Source organism: Thamnophis elegans, chromosome 12, assembly GCF_009769535.1.
Source record: "Thamnophis elegans isolate rThaEle1 chromosome 12, rThaEle1.pri, whole genome shotgun sequence".
NCBI classification, from domain to species: Eukaryota; Metazoa; Chordata; class Lepidosauria; order Squamata; family Colubridae; genus Thamnophis; species Thamnophis elegans.
In genome coordinates, this window is record NC_045552.1 from 53,186,667 (window position 1) to 53,209,506 (window position 22,840).

General features: G+C 42.0%; 1 protein-coding gene across 1 annotated transcript in view; it reads right to left on the reverse strand.

Annotated features, from left to right (window-relative positions):
• KLHL4 (kelch like family member 4) overlaps positions 1-21,543 on the reverse strand; it is a 46,537-nt gene extending 24,994 nt beyond the window's left edge. Inside the window, exon 1 of the mRNA XM_032227173.1 lies at positions 21,119-21,543. Within this exon, the coding sequence (XP_032083064.1) occupies positions 21,119-21,543 (425 nt within the window). The remainder of the gene's footprint in view (positions 1-21,118) is intronic.
• Between the last annotated feature and the right edge of the window lie 1,297 nt (positions 21,544-22,840).

The following is a 22,840-nucleotide window of genomic DNA, read 5'->3' on the forward strand; positions in this document are numbered from 1 at the left end:
AGAGTCAGCATATTGCCCCCACAGTCTGGGTCCTCATTTCACCCACCTCGGAAGGATGGAAGGCTGAGTCAACCTTGAGCCGGTGAGATTTGAACCACCGAACTGCAGATAGCAGTCAGCTGAAGTGGCCTGCAGTACTGCACCCTAACCACTGCGTCACATTGGCTCATCTTCCTAAAGACAGTGCTGGGGCATTCACAACTTCTGGAAGCAAGTTGTTCCACTGATTAATTGTTTTAACTGTCAGGAAATTTATCCTCAGTTCTAAGTTGCTTCTCTCTTTGATTAGTTTCCACCCATTGCTTCTTGTCCTACCCTCAAGGTGCTTTGGAGAACAGCTTGACTCCCCCTTCTTTGTGGCAGCCCCTGAGATATTGGAAGACTGCTATCATGTCTCCCCTAGTCCTTCTTTTCATTAAACTAGACATCCCCAATTCCAGCAACCATTCTTCATATGTTTTAGCCTCCAGTCCCCTAATCATCTTTGTTCCGCTTCTCTTAATTGATTTTAAAATGAAAGACAGAATCAAGATACAGCTCCGTCTTGAAGAGTTGTAGAGTTCACCACACTCCAAGTTGAATATTTATTGTAGCATGATCAGGAGCTTTCCCTGGAAATCATGTCTCGTGCAATGCATTTGCTTCGGCGCATTTTACAGTTTCCTGCTCTTGCTGCTTCCGTGCCTGGAATAGTTTTGTCTATTTTCTATTGATAAGACTCAAAGTACTCATGGTAGCAACATTCATTGTCCTCAGCTACATGCACACAGTTTCCTTTCCCTCAAATAAAAAAGCTGTAAGTACTTGGACTTTGGGGAGATCAGTTCCATGGGCCTCAAAGAAAAGAAAATGGAAAGAACAGCAGCCGTCCCTCTGTTATTTCCTGCGCGTTCTTGATATAATCTTTTTCCCGAATCATCTTCTCAGCATCTTTTCAAGTTCCATCTCTCTCTCACCCACAGCCCAATTATTTCCCAACGCAGCAGCTTCTTGGGAGTTCTGTAAAGTGAAACAAGCTTCCTTAACAAAAAGCCTGTACTTCTATTATTTATATCCCTGTCAAAGCCAAAGAAGAATCAGCCAAGTTTTGAAGGTTCGCCTCTAACTCTAAGCTCGTAATAGAAGCCACAAAGGGCTACAGATAGCAAACAGAGCTACAGAGAACTTACGGCTGACTTTCACAATGCTAACAAACAGATGAATGGCTGAGGAATATGAATCCTTCCAGCCCCCTTTGTTCAGCCAGAAGCCTTCTTGGATGTGAAGTGGAACATCTTCAAGATGCAGCCAGAATGCAGCCGCGCGAGTGATTGTGGGTGCACCTCGGTACACCCACGTTACACCTATCCTCCGCGAGCTGCACTGGCTACCGATCGGTCTCCGGATACGCTTCAAAGTGCTAGTCGTAACTTATAAAGCCCTTCATGGTATTGATCCTGGGTACTTGAGAGACCGCCTGCTGCCAATTACCTCCCAAAGACAAGTCAGATCGCACAGGGTCGGCCTCCTCCGGGTTCCGTCCACCAGCCAATGCCATCTGGCTACTACCCGGGGGAGGGCCTTCTCTGTAGCAGCTCCGGCCCTTTGGAATGAACTCCCCGCGGAGATCCGGACCCGCACCTCTCTCCAGGCCTTCCGGAAAGCCGTCAAAACCTGGCTGTGCCGGCAGGCCTGGGGTTGATGAGTTCCCCTCCCCTCTCGACTGGTATGGCTGTGTGATTTTTGTGTATTTTAATTATGTGTACTGTTGTTTATGTTCCCTTTCCCCTTTGAGTTGTTCGCCGCCCTGAGTCCCTCCTGGAGAAGGGTGGCATACAAATAAACTAAAACTGAAACTGAAACTGAAACAGAAACACCAAGGAAGCCCAGTTGCCTTTGGAAAAATATGGTTGTCTTCGGAATCTAGATCACCGATCCTCAAAGTACGGCCCGCGGGCCGGATACGGCCCACCAATGCAAAGTATCCGGCCCGCGGAATGGTGGGATTCAGCCCCGCCCCTCACCCTGCCTCTCACCATCGGCCTTATCTTCCAGCGAGCATCCACTCCAGCTGCACTCCTGGTTCGTTATTCCACCAGTTGAGCTGCACTTCTGATCATCGCCGCTGCCGAAGGTTGCTGGGGAGGATCAACTGACGGAGGGGTGATCTCGCCAGGGCAGCCACGTGATCCAGGGCCAGTGGGTGAGTAGGGAGAGGGGCTGCTGTTACCTTGAAAAGCAGCTCTGCTGCCAGCTTATAAACTAGTGCTTTAAAGGTTTTTTTAAAAATGCTTTAAAAACACTTTAAAAACAGCCTTTCGGGGTGTTTTTCACAGCCATATGATCCAGGCCGGTGGATGAGTAAGGGAGAGGCAATTACAGCAAGGACAAAGAAAAAATGTACTTCTAAATTGGCCAAGCCCATCCAGTCATGTGACCACTTAGCCACACCCACCCAGCCAGTCTGCCCCCCCCCAACAGTCTGAGGGATCGTTAATAGGGCCCCTGTTTAAAAAGTTTGAGGACCCCCTGACCTGGGTGATTGAGAATCTCCGTAGGTATACAGAAAGCGTGTTAAGAAAATCAATCAAGCACAAAGTGGCTTGTTGCGTGGTTTGTGAACCAAGTTTCGTAAGCTATCTGTCAGGCCTGCATTTATATTCCTTTTAGAATTTTGGCCTGCCACACTTTCTCTTATTTCATTATGCTGTTTCTTTAAGTGTAGTCGATGGGAGGGGGGAATAGAAGGAGTAGGATTTTGGAATGTATTGTTTTTCATTCTTTACTAGAAGCAAGGTCATCCTTTGTCTCTACACCAGTACAGCTGACCGGAAGAAGCTGGGCGTGGACGCCAGCGTGGAAGGAGGAGATTGGACCATGTGATGGACTGTGGGTGTGGGGACAAGATCATGAACTTTTAACTGGGTGGGATTCTGATGTAACTTCCAGAGTTGGAATCCCACAGAACGATGCCAACATGCCTGTCTTATTAAATTGGAACTTTAAGCATAGTTTTGCCTTTGACTCTGATTTAATTCTACATGGTATTTGGAACGCTGACACTATCATTTATCAAATAGGGATGACTTTCCTTGGTTCCAGGTGACGTTAGGTAGTCTGATCCACAAAGGATTGGGTGATGGGGGGAAAAGAGCCCTCAGAACCTTTCAAGAGTTCATCCAAGTCTCCTGTAAGTTGACAAAAATCAGAGCTTTTGCGAGTTACATGAAGCTTCCTGAGATCTCAAATGAAGCCATCATATTTTCATGAGGTTTTTGGTGAGAGAAGATAAGGCAAGATTTGGGCATGTGCGAACAAAAACTTTGCCAAATTTTAACCAGGTCTCTTGGAGAGTCCTGGACATCTCCTGGAGGAATCGACTGGCATATACTACAGATTCCCCCATTCTATTCCTTTCTTAGAAAGGTAATTCTGATGAAGTATTTGAAAGGATTGGATAATTGTGACCTGATGAAGAACATCTCATTATGTATCCAAATATCTCGGGAGACATGCCTCCACATACATGATAATAAATTAAATTGTCCTCGTGCTGTGCAGCTCGAATAATCTGCTTGGCTTGTCAGGTAAATAGCCAATTATGGTTTGATTAGTTGCCCACGTCAGAAAGCTGCAAAATGCAGAAGAAGGATTGCAACTTGGGACCCATTGTACCAATCCAGAAGAGAAGAGTCGGGGCCTGAAAAAAAAGAATTCTGATTTATTTGCAATTGCTGTGAGCTACTGATCTAATTATGCAAGATTCAGTAATTGTTCACCCAGCTGCTCTATTATAATTGCTTTTGCAATTAATCTTCCTTATTTTTTTGTAATTGCTTATACATTTTAATATCTGATTTAGGTAAGAATGATTACAAGAAAATGACTTGCCAAATGAATGGCAAAGATGAGGATTGGGAGGCTGGTTTGCATAGGAAAATTGCCTTTCCATATTTGCTTGGATTCTGTGTCTGCTTTTCAACTGAGGAAGATCTTATTTTTAATAGAGTGGGATGGATTTGCCCGCATACAGTGATGGGATTCAAAAATTTTTTACTACCGGTTCTGTGGGTGTGGCTTGGTGGGTGTGGCCTGGTGGGTGTGGCAGGGTAAGGATACTGTTTCCATTTCCTCCCAGCTGGGACTTGGGAGGCAGAGAATATATGGGGCCAGTCAGAGGTGGTATTTACCGGTTCTCCAAACTACTCAAAATTTCCGCTACCTGTTCTCCAGAACTGGTCATAACCTGCTGAATTCCCCCCTCTGCCTGCAAAAGTTTGATTTCAGAATATAATCTTTCAACCATTTAGTTTCAAGCAAGCTGAAATGAACCGTATGGGATTGTAGAAATTTAGCAGCCATCCTTCTCCTAGAAGAATGAAATATTTTAGGAAATACTAAAAATATTATATTTCCCCTAAAAGAGAAATATAAATCTTAAGGGAGACAGAAGCTCAGAGCCACAGTCCCTGCCCCCAAGCAGTTACTAAGATGAGGTCAGCTATTAGAAATGCAGATTTGGTTATCCATGGAAAACAGGATATTTTGAAAGGCAGAATTAGGTAGAATTATAGAATCAGCCCTGACTCAAGATCCAAAGCAGGAAAGCCATGAAGACGCAATAGGAATGGCCCAACACTCTTTCAGGACACAAGTCTTCTCATTACATCATCACAAAGATTCCAGGCTTCCCCCAAATTTAACTCAGACAACCTACAAAGTTAGCTATAACCCCCTACAACAACCAATAGAATAAATGCTCTTGCCACAGGAACAGGAAACTCAAGTTCAAAGCCCAGAGAGGGTATAAATAACCCCCAATTTCCACTCTATGTGGTCAGCTACCCAGAATCACATGCGCTTGGTGGTTCTGCTTCACTAAAACATCCAAGTTGACAGATTTACTGTATTTTGTAGTAGAATCTGGAATTTCCTAGCATATTTACCGCATATTCCCACTTGATCCCTTTGCCACAGACTTCTGGTTGTGATGCATGGAGAGCTTCTTGCATTTATCTACTTAGCATGTGCAGCTAAGGTTCTATCATGCAACATTTGTACGAATATCATCATTGTCATATCAAGAGCCTCAAAAAAAAATTGTGGTGGGCATTGGTAATGGAGCACTAACCGGAGAAGATGCCGAGAACGTGTGCAGCATGATGCACACCTCCAAAGTGATGTGTCATTTTGCATGAGCTGTCAAAAAGGCCCGCCATAATTAGAAACAGTGGTTTCCGTAGAAACAGCCTCATTGGAGATAACTTGCTGTCCTGATAATACCTTTCAGGCTGTTCTTTTGATTATGCTGAAGACTGGATTTGCTGTCAAAAGATGACATTGTGGAAGTGAGAGAAAAGAGGGATGCCAAATGAAGCAGGGAACGGATAGAGAGAGAGAAAGAGGGAGGGAGGGAAAGAGAGATGTGTGTGTGAGAGAGAGAGGGGGGGGAGGGAGAGATGAGAGAGACCCAACCTGACATAAAGTTAAGAACAAAATACTTCACTTGCAGTGGAAACCAAATCTTGGTTAGATGTACACATGAAGTTATGAGAATCACTCCCTACATGTTCAGCAACATCCAGTTTGTAACAAGGAGGGGATCTGTCCAAATCTTAAGATTGATTGATTGAGTCTTCATTGCTTGATTGATTGAGCCTTCATTGATTTATTGATTGATTGACTGAGTCTTCAGATTAAGAATTGAACATGTTGCAGGAGCTAATCTAATAATAAGCTCAGAATAGAACCTCATCAATTCAGCTCCTGTTTATAAATTGGGATCTGTCCCGGCCAAATCTTAAGATTGATTGATTGAGTCTTCATTGATTGATTGATTGATTGAGTCTTCATTGATTGATTGATTGAGTCTTCATTGATTGATTGATTGATTGAGTCTTCATTGATTGATTGATTGATTGATTGAGTCTTCATTGATTGATTGATTGAGTCTTCATTGATTGATTGATTGAGTCTTCATTGATTGATTGATTGATTGAGTCTTCATTGATTGATTGATTGATTGGGTCTTCATTGATTCATTGATAGAGTCTTCAAATTAAGAACTGAACATGTTGCAGGAGCTAATCTAATAATAAACTCAGAATAGAACTTCATCAATTCAGCTCCTGTTTATAAATTGGGATCTGTCCCAGCCAAATTTTAAGATTGATTGATTGAGTCTTGATTGATTGATTGATTGATTGATTGAGTCTTCATTGACTGATTGATTGAGTCTTCGGATTAACAACTGAACATGCTGCAGAAGCTAATCTAATAATAAGCTCAGAGTAGAACCTCACCAATTCAGCTCCTGTTTATAAGTTGTTAAGTTTTAGTCCTACATTAGTTACTGAGCAGAATTTGCCTAGGCTGCTCTGAAAACTTAACGCAACGGAATATCTCGCCATATGGAGGAGAAAAACATCTCAGAATAAACCCTTCCGCTCACTTGTGTATTTTAGCAATTTGTCATCTTGCTCTTCTGGTCCTGATTATAAAAGCTGCTGATGGAAATTAATAGGCATTGGCAGCTTTGAATACTGGTGAACAGAAGGAGTGATGCCTAAATCTACACTGAAGTGTGATTTCATTTGGGATAAGAAAAACAGAAAAAGGCTGCAGGCTTGAGATGAGATGAAAAGACTAGACATTCTGTGCTGATCTGAAGGTTGATCTAATTTTGGTTAGGAAATATGAATGTGGATGCAATATTTGTTGCTAAAAATGTATAAATAAGTGAGACGTTGATGTGTAAAAGGAATGAAAAGACAATCATCCTCCAGTACTAATTTGTATTGTTTCAATCTTCCATCTTATTGCATTATCAACACTTCCTTTCCTTTCCCTCCTACCTTCCCTTCCTCCTTTCCCTATTCTCCCTCCCTTTCTCTTCTAGGATCCTTCATTCATTCATTCATTCCTACCTTCCCTTCCTCCTTTCCATTTTCTCCCTCCCTTTCTCTTCTAAGATCCTTCTTTCCTTCTCTCCCCTTCCTCCTTTCCCTTTTCTCCCTCCCTTTCTCTTCTAGGATCCTTCCTTCATTCATTCATTCCTCCCTTCCCTTCCTCCTTTCCATTTTCTCCCTCCCTTTCTCTTCTAAGATCCTTCCTTCTCTCCCCTTCCTCCTTTCCCTTTTCTCCTTCCCTTTCTCTTCTAGGATCCTTCATTCATTCATTCATCCCTCCCTCCCTTCCCTTCCTCCTTTCCCTTTTCTCCCTTTCTCTTCTGGGATCCTTCCTCCTTTCTCTTCCCTTCCTCTCCCCAAATCTTGTAGAACCTTAACAATGGCTAGATTTCAGAAAGTCAGAACAAAAGAATAGTATATGTGAATCAAAGTATATTTTTTCCTTATTTTATACCACTTTTAATATTTATGCTATGATGATTATTTCATGAGTTTTATTGAAAGGTTGCTCAGCTGGACTCTTTGAGCCAGAGGATAGAAATGTTGTAAATAAATAACAACTTGTGTTCCAGCCACAATTATTTTAGTTCTTTTCTATTAAGTAAATTGCCAATAAACTTGCTAGGTTGGTTGGGTGACATTTCAGTTAGAAACTGGGATTCTGGTAAATAGAAATTTTTGTGTGTTCCTAAATGAGATAGCCACAAACTCTTAGACAAGGCAATTCTTCAGTGAAGGAGAAAAATGAATGAGAGGTTGGGAAGATTAATGGAGAGAGGAAAAACCGAAAAAATAAATGTATATAGAATGTTTGAAGAACTATGTTGGAAGCCTCCTCTGACAAGGAAGAAGATGGTGAGACATTTAGCAGAGGAGACACAGAAGGACCAGGTCTTTGAATCAGAAGAAGGGAAGAAGGAAACTCTGGTGAGACATTTAGCAGAGGAGACAGAGAAGGACCAAGTTTTTGAACCAGAAGAAGGGTAAAAGGAAACCATGGTGACACATTTAGCAGAGGAGACACAGAAGGATCAGGTCTTTGAATCAGAAGAAGGCAGAAGGAGACCATGGTGAGACATTTAGCAGAAGAGATTTAGAAGGATCAGGTCTTTGAATCAGAAGAAGGCAGAAGGAGATCATGGTGAGACATTTAGCAGAGGAGACACAGAAGAATGTTTGAAGAACTATCCTGGAAGCCTCCTCTGACAAGGAAAAAGATGGTGAGACATTTAGCAGAGGAGACACAGAAGGACCAGGTCTTTGAATCAGAAGAAGGGTAGAAGGAAACCATGGTGAGACATTTAGCAGAGGAGACCCAGAAGGACCACGTTTTTGAATCAGAAGAAGGGAAGAAAGAGACTCTGGTGAGACATTTAGCAGAAGAGATTTAGAAGGATCAGGTCTTTGAATCAGAAGAAGGCAGAAGGAGATCATGGTGAGACATTTAGCAGAGGAGACACAGAAGAATGTTTGAAGAGCTATCCTGGAAGCCTCCTCTGACAAGGAAGAAGATGGTGAGACATTTAGCAGAGGAGACACAGAAGGACCAGGTCTTTGAATCAGAAGAAGGGTAGAAGGAGATCATGGTGAGACATTTAGCAGAGAAGACACAGAAGGATTAGCTCTTTGAACTAGGAGGAAGGCAGAGTGATGTCTTCCTGTTTTTGAGTCTGTCCCTGAAGAATTCAGCTCTGAATTTAAGTGTCTTCTACCACCCTATCCTCAGACACATTTATGGATCCTATGTTGACATGGAAAAATGCCTGCCATAGGTTGATTAATGCCTTAAGTAGTCTGGCTCTGAAATTCAGTAGAGTTGATCAGTTTTAATTATACTCAAGCAGAGTCTAATTCTCTGTATCACCATGGAATAACATTCTCATAGCCCAAGTTTCGATCTTGCTTTAAACCACAATATTCCATTTGGAAACCTGGATATCTTGTTTGGACTGTATTGCAAGATCTTTTTTCCTTCAGTCGTGGCTGCAATTCCATCAAACTTGACATTATTTGAATCAAGCTTGGAAAAACGGAATTGAAAATGAAACTTCTTTGACAAATTTACAACTGCTACAGATTTATAACCTTGAACTGCTTGACATTCTGAGTTTACTTTAAGGTGCCAAGAAAGATAACAGTTTAGCATTTATTAAGCCAAGTGACAGCTCAATTTCCTATGAAACTTCAGGGTAGTTCACACAAAGCCTGGTTTCCCCCCACCCCCCCTTCTTGTTGAAATTCAAGGCTGTTTAAACAGTTAATTTATTCTTATTTGCACCAGAACTGATTGGAAAGGTGACAGAGCCTATAGGGAAAAATAAATAAATGATAGATTCTGCATTAAAAAATAGGAGCGTTGCATTTCTAAAATTCAATATTGCTCAGAACCAGGGATTAATATTGGAGTATAAACATGGAGATACGTTGAGACGCTGGAAAGAATGCAGAAAAGAGTAGCAAAGATGGTTAGGGGACTGGAGGACAAAACATACGAAGAACAGTTGCAGAAAATGGGTATGTTTGGTTTAATGAATAGAAGGACTAGAGGTGATACAATAGCAGTGTTCCAATATCTCAGGGGCTGCCACAAAGAAGAGGGAGTCAAGCTATTCTCCAAAACAGATGTGGGTAGTACAAGAAGCAATGGATGGAAACTAATCAAGGAGAGAAGCAGCCTAGAACTAAGGAGAATTTTCCTGATGCTTAGAACAATTGATCAGTGGAAGAGCTTTCCTCAAGAATCTATAGGTGCTCCAACACTGGAGGTTTTCAAGAAGCGATTGGACAACCATTTGTCCAGAATGGTTTAGGGTTTCCTGCTTGAGCAGGGGGTTGGACTAGAAGACCTCCAAGGTCCCTTCCAACTCTGCTATTCTGTTACTCGGCTAACACCACAAAGTAAGGACAACCTTCTAAACTTCAGGACATGTTTACCAATAGCTTGTTCCAGTCACCTATAAATAGTTCAGAAATGCCTGGTTCAACCATGAAATAACCTTTAATTGTCCATTACTGCTTAAGTGCTTTTAGACTGCATTTCTACAAAGTGTTTTACGTCTTTCTAAAAATGAGCGTACGGTTGCCTGTTGATTGAAATCCAGTCTGCTCCAAACATCACTTTGATACCCTTAACTCTTCCTGCATGTAATGGGTTGTCTTTTCATTTGTGGTCTGCAAAATCTTTCCAAAACGTTGGTTTTCTCAAGCGTTAACCAAATATTCACAAAGTTGAATGGGTTTGTTGACTATAAATGGCAAAAAGGGGGGGGGGGGAGGCCCTTCTGTTACGTTTCTTTTTCCATCCTAAACAGAGGGAAACGGTTAAAATAAACACGTATTGTTTCCACATTGGCCCTTCCTTGTTTAAGGCAAACAGAAGGAGATGCATCAGACTAAGCAGATGAGAAAGAAAGATATTGAGACTCTGGAAAGAGTGCAGGGCAGAGCAACAAAGACGAAGGAGGCTAAAACATATGAAGAACGGTTGCAGGAGTTGGATACGTCTATTCTAGAGAGAAGAAGGACTAGGGTAGATATGAGAGCAGTGTCCCAATATTTGAGAACGAACATTAAAAAGTTACTTTGCTTAGCAGCTGTTCTGCTCTGTTTAGAGAAAATAATTCCTACAGTAAATTGAAGATCAACTGCTGTGGTGACACAGTGGTTAGAATGCAGTACTGCAGGCTACTTCTGCTGGCTGCCGGCTGCTTGCAATTTGGCAGTTCAAATCTCACCAGGCTCAAGGTTGACTCAACGTTCCATCCTTCTGAGGTGGATAAAATGAGGACCCACATTGTTGGGGGCAAGAGGCTGACTCTGTAAACCGTTTAGAGAAGGCTGTAAAGCATTGTAAAGCGGTATATAACTGCTATTGCCCTTCCTTCCTTCCTTCCTTCCTTCCTTCCTTCCCTATCTCCCAGTGACTAGAATGCAATATTGCAGACTAACTCTGTCCATTGCCAAGAGTTCGAATATCACCAGGCTCCAGGTTGACTCAACCTTCCAAGGTCAGTAAAATGAGGAGCCAGATTGTTGGGGGCAAGAGGTTGACTCTGTAAACTGCTTAGAGAGGGCTGTAAAAGCACTGTGAAGCGGTATATAAGTCTAAGTGTTGTTGCTATATCTGTTATCTTCCGTCTCTGTTATTTGAACAAGCATTTATGATTCCCGCAAGAAGAATTGCAAGGGAAGACACTGACAGATCCTGCCACTTTCTGAATAGAAACCGTGTTATGAGGTTGGCTAGGAAACCAACTTCACAGAATATGAACAGCATGGATGGGCCATGGAAACAGTGCATCTCTAGGCAAGAAAGATTCTAGTTATTAAAATGGGGTGAACAGGAAAAAAACAGAAACAGATGCAAAAAATCAGACGTGATGGAAAATCAGAAATTACATTGTCAGTGAGTATGTCTCTGGCTTTAGGAGGAGGGGAATGACCGCATTTAGAAAAGGAAAGAACAGAGAACGTCTGAAAGAGTCCAAATGCAAATTTGAAATTATTCTTAGTGCGGGAAGGAAAGGGAAGACCATGGGGCTGTGTTTTTTTTTAACAACAGTATATTTTTGGACAGTTTTTAACAATATTCTACTCTGAATAGTTTTTAATGTTTTGATATTTTAGCTATTTTTTTAACTTGTCTTATAACTTGTTAGCCACCCAGAGTAACATTGTGTGGGAGATGGATGGCATAAAAGATAGAAAGGTAGATAGATGATAGATAGATGATAGATAGATAGATAGATAGATAGATAGATAGATGGATGGATGGATGGATGGATGGATGGATGGATGGATGGATGGATAGATAGATAGATAGATAGATAGATAGATAGATAGATAGATAGATAGATAGATAGATAGATGATAGACAATAGATGGATGGATGGATGGATGGAAAGATAGAGATAGATAGATAGATAGATAGATAGATAGATAGATAGATAGATAGATAGATAGATAGATAGATGATAGACAATAGTTAGATGGATGGATGGATGGATGGAAAGATAGATAGATAGATAGATAGATGATAGATAGATAGATAGATAGATAGATAGATAGATAGAGAGAGAGATAGATAGATAGATAGATAGATAGATAGATGATAGACAGACAGATGATAGATGATAGAAAGAAAGAGAGACAGAGAGACAGAGAGAGATGCACTCTATTGATAGATGTACCTATGCATTGATTGTAACATGGAAAGTCCATGTTATGGAAATTGAGTATTAATTCTACAAATCAGATTCAGAGCAAGATCCTAATCACAGAAGGAAAGCAGGACAAGGTATGGGAGGAAGGATGCATGAATGTAGTTGAAAGGTTCTTAGAAAAAGTTGCCCAGCTTGAAATAGTTGGTAAACCAGAAACAAGTACTCAAAGTATTTGCCCCGATCATGCCTAAGGCTCCCAAAATTTCCACTGTTAAGGTCCTTCAGGGGAAACTGCCCATTGTAACATTTTTTCTACGCATTCTTTCTAATCTGCAGATCAACTACAGGCACACATAGGTATGGAATGAGTTCACAAAAGAAATTGTAGTACATAACAAAGTAAGTCTTTTCCCCACGCCAGGATGCTTAGAGAGGGCTGTAAAGCACTATGAAGCGGTATATAAGTCTAAGTGCTATTGCTATTCCTATTATTAAATGAGAAAGTTTATAATTACTTGTAGACCTATTTTATAAGAGGAGGGGGAAACATACCAGATATTTTAGATATACTTTTCAGCATTCAGCCAGGGTAGATATTTTATATGTAATGTTAATCTTAGTGGCATATTTAACATTCATTAATCTTTATACACATATTGTTTGGTTGCTCTGTTTGTGGTTGATGTATGTTTATTTTTTCCTCTTCTTCTCCCCTTTATATTCTGTATTATACTGAGCCATGATGGCACAATGGTTAGAATGCAGCATTGTAGGCTACTTCTGCTGGCTGCCGGCTGCCAGCAGTTTGGCAGTTCGAGTCTCACCAGGCTCAAGGTTGACTCAGCCCTCTATCCTTCCGAGGTGGGTAAAATGAGGACCCAAATTGTTGGGGCAATAGGCCGACTCTGTAAACTGCTTAGAGAGGGCTATAAAGCACTGTGAAGCGGCATATAAGTCTATGTGTTATTGCTATTATTAAACATAGAGAGCAGGAAGTTATTGGTTGTCTAGCTATACTATAGAAACATAGACTCACTGGGCTGGAAGGGACCTTGGAGATCTTCTAGTCCAACTGCCTGTTCAAGGAGGAGAACTTATATAATCCTGAATGAATGAACGTCCAACCTTTTCTTGAAAACTTCTAGCAAAATTCCCACAATTGTGGGATGTCATCTGTTCCACTATGTCAGTGTTTTAAATCAGTACTGAATTGCATAGGTGAATCCTGTTAATGTCACACATAAGAGTATAAGCAGTATATATATATTTGGGCATACCAGGGGTTGTGACACAATACATACCTATTTCCCTGGCCCAGCTGATAAACAAAGAGAGCCTGTGGCTTAGTGGCTAATATAACTGCCTGATATGTAATACAGCCCAGGTTCGATTCCCAGTAAGGGTATGGCTAGCTGATGAGCGCTAAATACCTTGAAATAGATCTATACTAGTCTCCCTTTATTTATTTATCAGCACAAATGCAACACACACACACACACACACACACACACACATATATATATATATATATGTTTTCTGAGGTTTTCGCGGGTGTTAGTATGTAGGTCTTTAGTTATTCAGGTTTTCTCCCGCGTAAAATTGGAGGTGTCTTGGCGACGTTTCGATGAAGTCTCATTCGTCATCTTCAGGCTTCATGCTTCCAGAAGCAATGCTTCGTCGAAACGTCGCCAAGACACCTCCAATTTTACACGGGAGAAAACCCGAATAACTAAAGACCTACAGATAGATGATAGATAGATAGATAGATAGATAGATAGATAGATAGATAGATAGATAGATAGATAGATTAGAGATAGAGATAGAGATAGAGATAGAGATAGAGATAGAGATAGAGATAGAGATAGAGATAGAGATAGAGATAGAGATAGAGATAGATAGATAGATAGATAGATAGATAGATAGATAGATAGATAGATAGATAGATAGATAGAGACAGAGATAGATAGATAGATAGATAGATAGATAGATAGAGATAGAGATAGAGATAGAGATAGAGAGAGAGAGAGAGAGAGAGAGAGAGAGAGATAGAGATAGAGATAGAGATAGATATATAGATATATAGATATATAGAGCACAGGTTAGAGCACAGGTTCGATTCCCAACATGGGTATGGCTAGCTGATGAGAGCTAAATAGCTTGAAATAGATCTATACTAGTCTCCCTTTATTTATTTATCAGCATAAATATAACATAGATATATAGATATATAGATATATAGATATATAGATATATAGATATATAGATATATAGATATATAGATATATAGATATATAGATATATAGATATATAGATATATAGATATATAGATATATAGATATGAATTATTTTAACAGCATATGGGATATCTTTCTGAATGGCAAGATATTATTGTTTCCAGACAGCAATGGATATTTCATGGTTCTCATTCTGATAAGCTTAGCTGACACCCCTCCCCCCAAAAAAAAATCCAATCCAGGGGTGAAATCCAGTAGTTGCTGACAGGTTCTGGAGAACTGGTAGCAGAAATTTTGAGTATGCAGAACTACTTCGCATTTCTGACTGGCTCCAGAATTGGGTGGGAGTGAAGATTTTGCAATATCCTTCCCCCAGGAGTAGGGATGGAACGGGGATTTTGCAATATCCTTCCCCCAGGAATGGGGAGAGAATGGGGATTTTGCAGTATCCTTTCCCTGCCATGCTCACATAACCGGCGGTAAAAAAAATGTTGAATTTCACCACTGTCACAACCCAATTATCTCTTCCTTTCTACCTCATTTCCTAGATTTTTTTCCCCCTTTAACTCTGATGAAAAATAAAGATCCGATTGTATTTTTGGACAATAAGCCAAAAGGGTTTTCCTGGTAAATTGCTATTCCAAATGGAGAAGAGAAAAATAGATCTTTTTTTTTTTAATTTAAAAAGAATATCAGTGTTCTAACTTCAATAAACATTCTCCAGGCATCTCTCTTTTGTGATAGAGAAAAGCACAATAAACTATTGATTTAATCATCCCGGGAGGAGAAAACAGAAGCTAAAACTGTCACGGGTCTTTGGACAACATTTTCTGAAAGTAAGGTATGTGTGCATATAACCTTCTCGGTCTTGTACCGCCAGTCTGCAGACTCAGGATTTTAACGATTTTCTGCACAGTCAACCTTAACCTTATTTGGATGCTGATTAGAACTCATTACGGGAGCCTGAAATAAGCTTACGCTTCTATTAGTTTGGGAGCCTGATTCAATGTCACCTGTACAGAAAGACCAGGTGTGACCTGAAATTGAAATCGGGCTCCCCTGCAGGAAGCAACCATCCACCCATCTGATCAGATCCTGAACCATCTCTGGTCATAGACATCTTTGGCTCCATTTGACGTTAAAACTTCTCAAGTTCGTTCACGTCATTATCAGCACAACTCGACACTTCTAGCCTTATGAAGGATGAGGTGGGTGAGGAGGAAATCCTACTTCCTTGGTAGATGAATTGATTTGTGGAGTTCATATGTTGAGACTCTAGAAAGAGTGCAGAGAAGAGCAACCAAGAGGATTAGGGGACTGGAGGCTAAAACATATGAAGAACGGTTGCAGGAACTGGGTTATGTCTAGTTTAATGAAAAGAAGGACCAAGGGTGATTTGATAGCAGTCTTCCAATATCTCAGGGGCTGCCACAAAGAAGAGGGAGTCAAACTATTCTCCAAGGCACCTGAGGGTAGGACAAGGAGCAATGGGTAGAAACTAATCAAGGAGAGAAGCAACTTAGAACTAAGGAGAAATTTCCTGAGAGTTAAAACAATGAATCGGTGGAACAACTTGCCTCCAGAAGTTGTGAATGCTCCAACACTGGAAATTTTTAAGAAGATGTTGGATAGCCATTTGTCTGAAACAGTATAGGGTTTCCTGCCTAGCAGGGGATTGGACTAGAAGACCTCCAAGGTCCCTTCCAACTCTATTATTCTATTCTATTCTATTCTATTCTAGTCTAGTCTAGCCTAGCCTAGCCTAGCCTAGCCTAGCCTAGCCTAGCCTAGCCTAGCCTAGCCTAGCCTAGCCTAGCCTAGCCTAGCCTAGCCTAGTCTAGTCTATTTCCTAATTATCCCTTCTGAACTGAGAAGAAATTGCTGAAGAAATAGTGGCAAGTTAACCTAGGAGACAACTCTCACCTCGATGGTCAACAACCCCCAAGTTTCTGATGGGTCATTGTGGGAAGATAACATTGAATTAGATGCCCCTTAAGATCTCATCGAACAAGTTCTTCTTCGAAAGTCAGACCAGGGTCCAGATTCCTCCATGTCTCCTGGAAACGCTCCAGTTTTTCAGCAAAGCCAATAGTGAAAGGGAATTCCTGAAAAGGGACTCAGATCAAAAGAAAACTTTTAAGGGATGTTCTGGATAAATGGATGACATCGTGCTCAGCTGATCTTTTAAAACCAGCAGAACATCGAAGAGCCGAGGTGGCGCAGTGGTTAGGGTGCAGTACTGCAGGCCACTTCAGCTGACTGTTATCTGCAGTTCAGCGGTTCTAATCTCACCGGCTCAAGGTTGACTCAGCCTTCCATCTTTCCGAGGTGGGTGAAATGAGGATCCAGACTGTGGGGGCAATATGCTGACTCTGTAAAACCGCTTGGAGAGGGCTGAAAGCCCTATGAAGCGGTATATAAGTCTAACTGCTATAACTGCTATGTGGTGCGCATGAAGCTTCCCGAAGGCTTCCTACCAAAGCTTATTACACTCTTCTTCAGCAAACGTATTGAATTCCTTGCCACAAGCCATCCAGAATGGCATGAAAAGTAGCATCTAGAATGAACAGTTATGCGCAGCACTTCTTCTTCAGACCCAGCTTCCAAAACCCTCTGAAGAAGCCAAATATTCCTTTATTAGTAGCGCCAGCAGCCCCAGTTTCTATCACACTGCAGGCTAACAAGTCTATCTGGCAGGAAAGATGAATAGTTGTCTGGCACATCTATTCAGCTCCGCCCCCTGCCTTTGATCCCCAGAGCTAGGGTGGGGCTTCGCTAGCAGCTGTGGCTCTTCTGTCCCAAGGACCGGCCCATAGATTTCCACTGCTCTCCTCTCCTCTGCCTTCTGCGCATCCGTGGATAAGGCACTGGACCCACCTGTTCCTCCTCTTCCTCATCAGCCACCTCCAGGCCTGGGGGCTGTTGACTCTCCATCTGAGGGCTGATGGACAGCCTGGGCTCTACCTCTGTCTCTCTATCTCTGACAGCTCCATTCCCTCTTCCCCTTCGGAGCTCTGAGGTTGCCTTGATGCTGATCCTGACTCCCACGCCTCTTCCTCCTCCTCTGATTCGGCTTCTGGAGGGACCGACAACCGACAACTGCCACAACAACTACACGATAAGTGACACATCTATAGAGGCCAGCATCCTGCAGGCACAGCAACCAGTTATGTACTCCAAACTTTAGGCCCATTTTTTGTGATCATTCAAAGCAAAATGGTGCCCACAGAGAGTTTCAAAACCTGCAGGATGGTAGGAACAATATCACGGATCAAGCTTTGGCTTTTTGTACATGCACATATAAAAGAGTTTTGGTTTGGATTATGCACCACCAATCCTGCCTTCTTGCAGATTTCGACACACAGATATACCGTGGAATTCCCTGTTTAAGAGTTCCCCAACTTTACCTTTAAATGAAAGATTTTGCAGGCAATCGTGTTACCGAACTAACTCATTTTTCTGGATTTAGACAACGCATCAAACTCTCAACCAGCCAGCTGGTCCTTAATGTGTCTGTTTTTAAAGCCATCTCAGTGAGTGGCCGCCTTATTGGCTTGTGGCAGGGAGTTCCATCAGCTCGCCCAAAGAACTGGAAGAAGTACTTTCTTTTCTCTGTCCAGGCTCAGAGCCGAGGTGGCGCAGTGGTTAAATGCAGCACTGCAGGCTACTTCAGCTGACTGCAGTTCTGCAGTTCGGCTGTTCAAATCTCACCGGCTCAGGGTTGACTCAGCCTTCCATCCTTCCGAGGTGGGTAAAATGAGGACCCGGACTGTTGGGGGCAATATGCTGACTCTGTAAACCGCTTAGAGAGGGCTGAAAGCCCTATGAAGTGGTATATAAGTCTAACTGCTATTGCTGTTGCTATTGCTCATGACAAACTGCAAGGTTTGGTTTTGCCCTAAGCCATCCATCTTTGATTTCAAGTTTTTATCCCTTCCCAGAGGGATAAAAACTAGGGTGGCTCAGTGGCTAAGATGCTGAGCTTGTCGATCAGAAAGGTCGGCAGTTCAGCGGTTCGAATCCTTAGTGCCACGTAACAGAGTGAGCTCCCACTACTTGTCCCAGCTTCTGCCAACCTAGCAGTTCGAAAGCATGCAAAAAATGCAAGTAGAAAAATAGGAACCAGCTTTGGTGGGAAGGTAACAGCATTCCGTGAGCCTTTGCCATTTAGTCCTGCCAGCCACATGACCATGGAGACATCTTCGGACAGTGCTGGCTCTTCGGCTTTGAAACGGAGATGAGCACCGCCCCCTAGAGTCAGGAATGACTAGCACATATGTGCAAGGGAACTTTTACCTTCAACCACTATTTCACCAGCCAAATATCAAAAAATGGGCAGAAATAATGTCCTTGATTTGCTAATAGTTTAGAAAGATGCTGTAAAATCACAGTCCATTTTTTTTTAAAGTGCACATTTATCATACCCTTAAAGACAGATTTTTCATCCCTCAAATTCAGTATAGGACTTGACAGGTAGATAAAAAAGAAGCACAAATATAACTGCGTGCAAACAAGAATCCCGAATGGGGTTAATTATTGTTCATTAACAGCAAAGTTGTTGTCCCACTAAGTTTGTCCTACTGAATCCTTGAGACATTTAACGTGATTTCAAGAAACTGGGCTCACATTTAAGTGTGCGACTTCAGCTTCATCTCCCAACAAGCTGCCCTGGGGAACGAACACAGTTTGAACGTAAATCTTGGTCAAGCTGTAATCCCAGCCCAGTTCAAGGTTAATTATATTTTATGAATGAGGCAATGGACAGCTGCAGCAAGATTAAAAGCAGGAAGTGTACATGCATCTGTACAAATAGAGTGCGTGTGTGTGTGCGTGGGGGTGTAAATATGTTGTCGGTAGAGCCGAGTATCCCAATGTATTCCATTCATTCCAAGCGCTACAAAGAATAATTTGCAACCGGTTCATTTACCAAGGATCAAATGCTTTGCAGAGTTATTGAAAAGGTTAAGAGAAGAAGTGAGGGATTAAAAACAGATGAAGCAGGAATATATATATATATATATATATATATATATATATATATATATATATATATATATATATATGTGTGTGTGTGTGTGTGTGTGTGTGTGTGTGTGTGTGTGTGTGTGTGTGTGTGTGTGTTTTATTTGTGCTGATAAATAAATAAAGGGAGACTAGTATAGATCTATTTCAAGCTAGCTGATGAGCTAGCTGATGAGAGCTAAATAGCTTGAAATAGATCTATACTAGTCTCCCTTTATTTATTTATCAGCACAAATTAAAAAACACAAATATAACAAAGGCAACAGTAAAAAATATTGGGTTTCTGTCGTGATGGACTCTTGTGACGAGCCGAAGGACAGATGATGGAAGCAGTTGGCTTCCTCCCATAATTGGGGCTTACCAGGGGTTGTAAAAATCTAATATATATGTGTGTGTGTGTGTGTGTGTGTGTGTGTGTGTGTTTTATTTGTGCTGATAAATAAATAAAGGGAGACTAGTATAGATCTATTTCAAGCTATTTAGCTCTCATCAGCTAGCCATACCCTTACTGGGATTTGAACCTGGGCTATATTGCATACTAGGCATACTAGGCAGAGATCTTAACCATTAGGCCACAGGCTCTTATCCGTTATCAGCAAAGCCAGGGTGAAAGGTATCTATTAGATTTTTACAACCCCTGGTAAGCCCCAATTATGGGAGGAAGCTAACTGCTTCCATCATCTGTCATTCGGCTTGTCACAAGAGTCCATCACACACACACACACACACACAGACACACACACACACACACACACACACACACACACACACACACACACACACACACACACATATATATATATATATATATATATATATATATATATATATATATATATGTTATATTTGTGCTGATAAGTAAATAAAGGGAGACTAGTATAGATCTATTTCAAGCTATTTAGGTCTCATCAGCTAGCCATACCCTTACTGGGAATCGAACCTGTGCTGTATTGCATCTTAGGCAGATGTGTGTGTGTGTATTCTCCTTGGGGGGGGGGGGTCATCTCTCTAAGGCACAAAACACAACCTAATTTTGCACAGCACACACAAAGAAACTTTTTTTTAAGTGCCTTGTTTACGTTGCTACAGAGGAAGTGAGCCTTTCAACTCGGTTTAGTTTTATTTAGAGAGCAAGGCACTGGGTCAAAAAGTCCATCTTTTCTACAGAAATACTTTGGATTGAATTCTACCCCTTCCAGGTTCGGTATGTGACCCAGCCATGAATTCATCCTCTTTCCCCATCACTGCCTATAAACCCTCCCTTCGTTGTTGGTTGTGGAGTCCAATTGTAGAGTAATAATCTAACCGACAACTTTAAGACTTGTGGACTTCCACTCCCAGAATTCCCCAGCCAGCAAAAGTGGCCAAGGATGGACACCCCTGGTGTAGACTTTGGGAGGTGGTGGGGGCCGAGATCTTCCCACTTGTACTTTGCCCTGGGTCATCAAATTGCTGTTAATTTGGGGTACATGGCTTACCCCAAAACGTTGGGATGGAAAGCCGTGGTGGCGCAGTGATTAGAGTACAGTACTGCAGGCTACTTCTGCTGACTGCCGGCTGCCCGCAATTTGGCAGCTCAAATCTCACCAGGCTCAAGGTTGGCTCAGCCTTCCATCTTTCCAAGGTGGGTGAGGACCAGAATTGTTGGGGGGCAAGAGGATGATTCTGTAAACATGTAAGCCACTTAGAAAGGGCTGTAAAGCACTGTAAAGCAGTATATATGTCTAAGTGTTATTCCCACCAAACTGGTCATTTTTAGATGCACGAGATGGAACCGCAGGCATTTCGATTGTGCAATCAAAAACGTGCCTACCTTTTGGCCGACTCCTTGGTGTCCTCTTCTGTAATCATCTGCAACTCCTGGCTGCTTTTGTGGCCCTCTCCTTTCTCGCCCAGATCTGGGCTGTCCGTTGTTTTTGGTGTCTCCTCGGATAGCTGCAGAGGCACGGGAAGGTTCTCCTGGGGGCAGGTAGAAGCCGGCTGGTGGGGTAGAGGGGTCAGGCTGGGTCCTGGCACCAAGAGGTTGGGATGAAGAGGGCTGCTGTTCTTTTTCAGCCGGCTCCTGTCCCAGGAGTGATTCTTCAGCCTGTTTTGAACTGAGGTCCCTCGGTGCTCATATCCTTCCTGTTGCAACCAGACTCCGGGGCTGGTGGCATTCTGAGACGGATGGCTAAACCATCTCCAGCGAAGTCTCAAGATCTGTTTCACATCAAATTCCTTCTTTCCGGAGACTGACATCTTGGCAAAGCTGAAGGTTAAAGGGGAGGGGGGGAGAGGAAAGGAAAGAAGATAAGGGAAGAGAAAGGAAAGGAAAGGAAAGATAAGGGAAGAGAAAGGAAAGGAAGGGAAAGAAGATAAGAGAAAGGAAAGGAAAGGAAATAAGGGAAAGGAAAGGAAAGAAGATAAGGGAAGAGAAAGGAAAGGAAGGGAAAGAAGATAAGAGAAAGGAAAGGAAAGGAAGAGAAAGGAAAGGAAAGAAGATAAGGGAAGAGAAAGGAAAGGAAGGGAAAGAAGATAAGGGAAGAGAAAGGAAAGGAAGGGAAAGAAGATAAGGGAAGAGAAAGGAAAGGAAGGGAAAGAAGATAAGAGAAAGGAAAGGAAATAAGGGAAAGGAAAGGAAAGAAGATAAGGGAAGAGAAAGGAAAGGAAGGGAAAGAAGATAAGGGAAGAGAAAGGAAAGGAAAGAAGATAAGGGAAGGGAAGAGAAAGGAAAGGCAGTCCAGAAATCAAGCAAAAAAAAGTGTGTTATTTTAAAAAGGAAATAGGATCTTGTTTATCTCCCGAGTTCCTCAACCGCTGGTCTCCATCCCCTCAGAGCAGAAAAGCATGTCTGTCTGAGATTTTGACTTTGCTTCTTTCCTTTTCGTCCTTTCTTTGCAGATTTCCCACAGTTCTGCCCCCCTCTGAAGACTCTCACTCTCTGTAGAGGTGGTGGTGGTGGTGGGATGAATCCATTCTGAGGGGGGGAAAAAGATGAGGTCAGATCTTAAAACAAGTCGTTCAGCTCAGCTTCCAAAGCCAGCATCTGCCGCTAGATTCTCTCCCTGTCTCTCGGGCTCTCGCGCACAGTGGCACGCAGCCTTGTCACACGGTGCTCTCAAATATATAACCTCCCCTGCTATCATCCTAAGGGATCGTTTTCTGCAACTTCAGTGGCTTGTTTTAAAAAAACAACAACACCAAACAGAAAAGCAAAGCAATTTGTATTTATACCACCTGGAAATCCAGCTACACACACACACACACACTTCTCCCTCCACAAAAATTTGAAATTAGAAAGCAGCCTCTTTTTTCTTTTTTATTCTCTTTCTTTCTTTCCTTCCTTCCTTCCTTCTTTCCTGTTTCTTTCTTTCTTTCTTTCTTTCTTTCTTTCTTTCTTTCTCTCTCTGTCTCTCTGAGTTCAAACCTTGGTTAAGCTTGACCTGCTGCTAAACTCCATCTATTTATCCAGCTCTTTGCAGCATCTCCCCCTCGCTCCGATTCTAATTTTGGCTTGCTAGCAAAAAAAAAGAAAGAAAGAAAGAAAGAAAAAGGC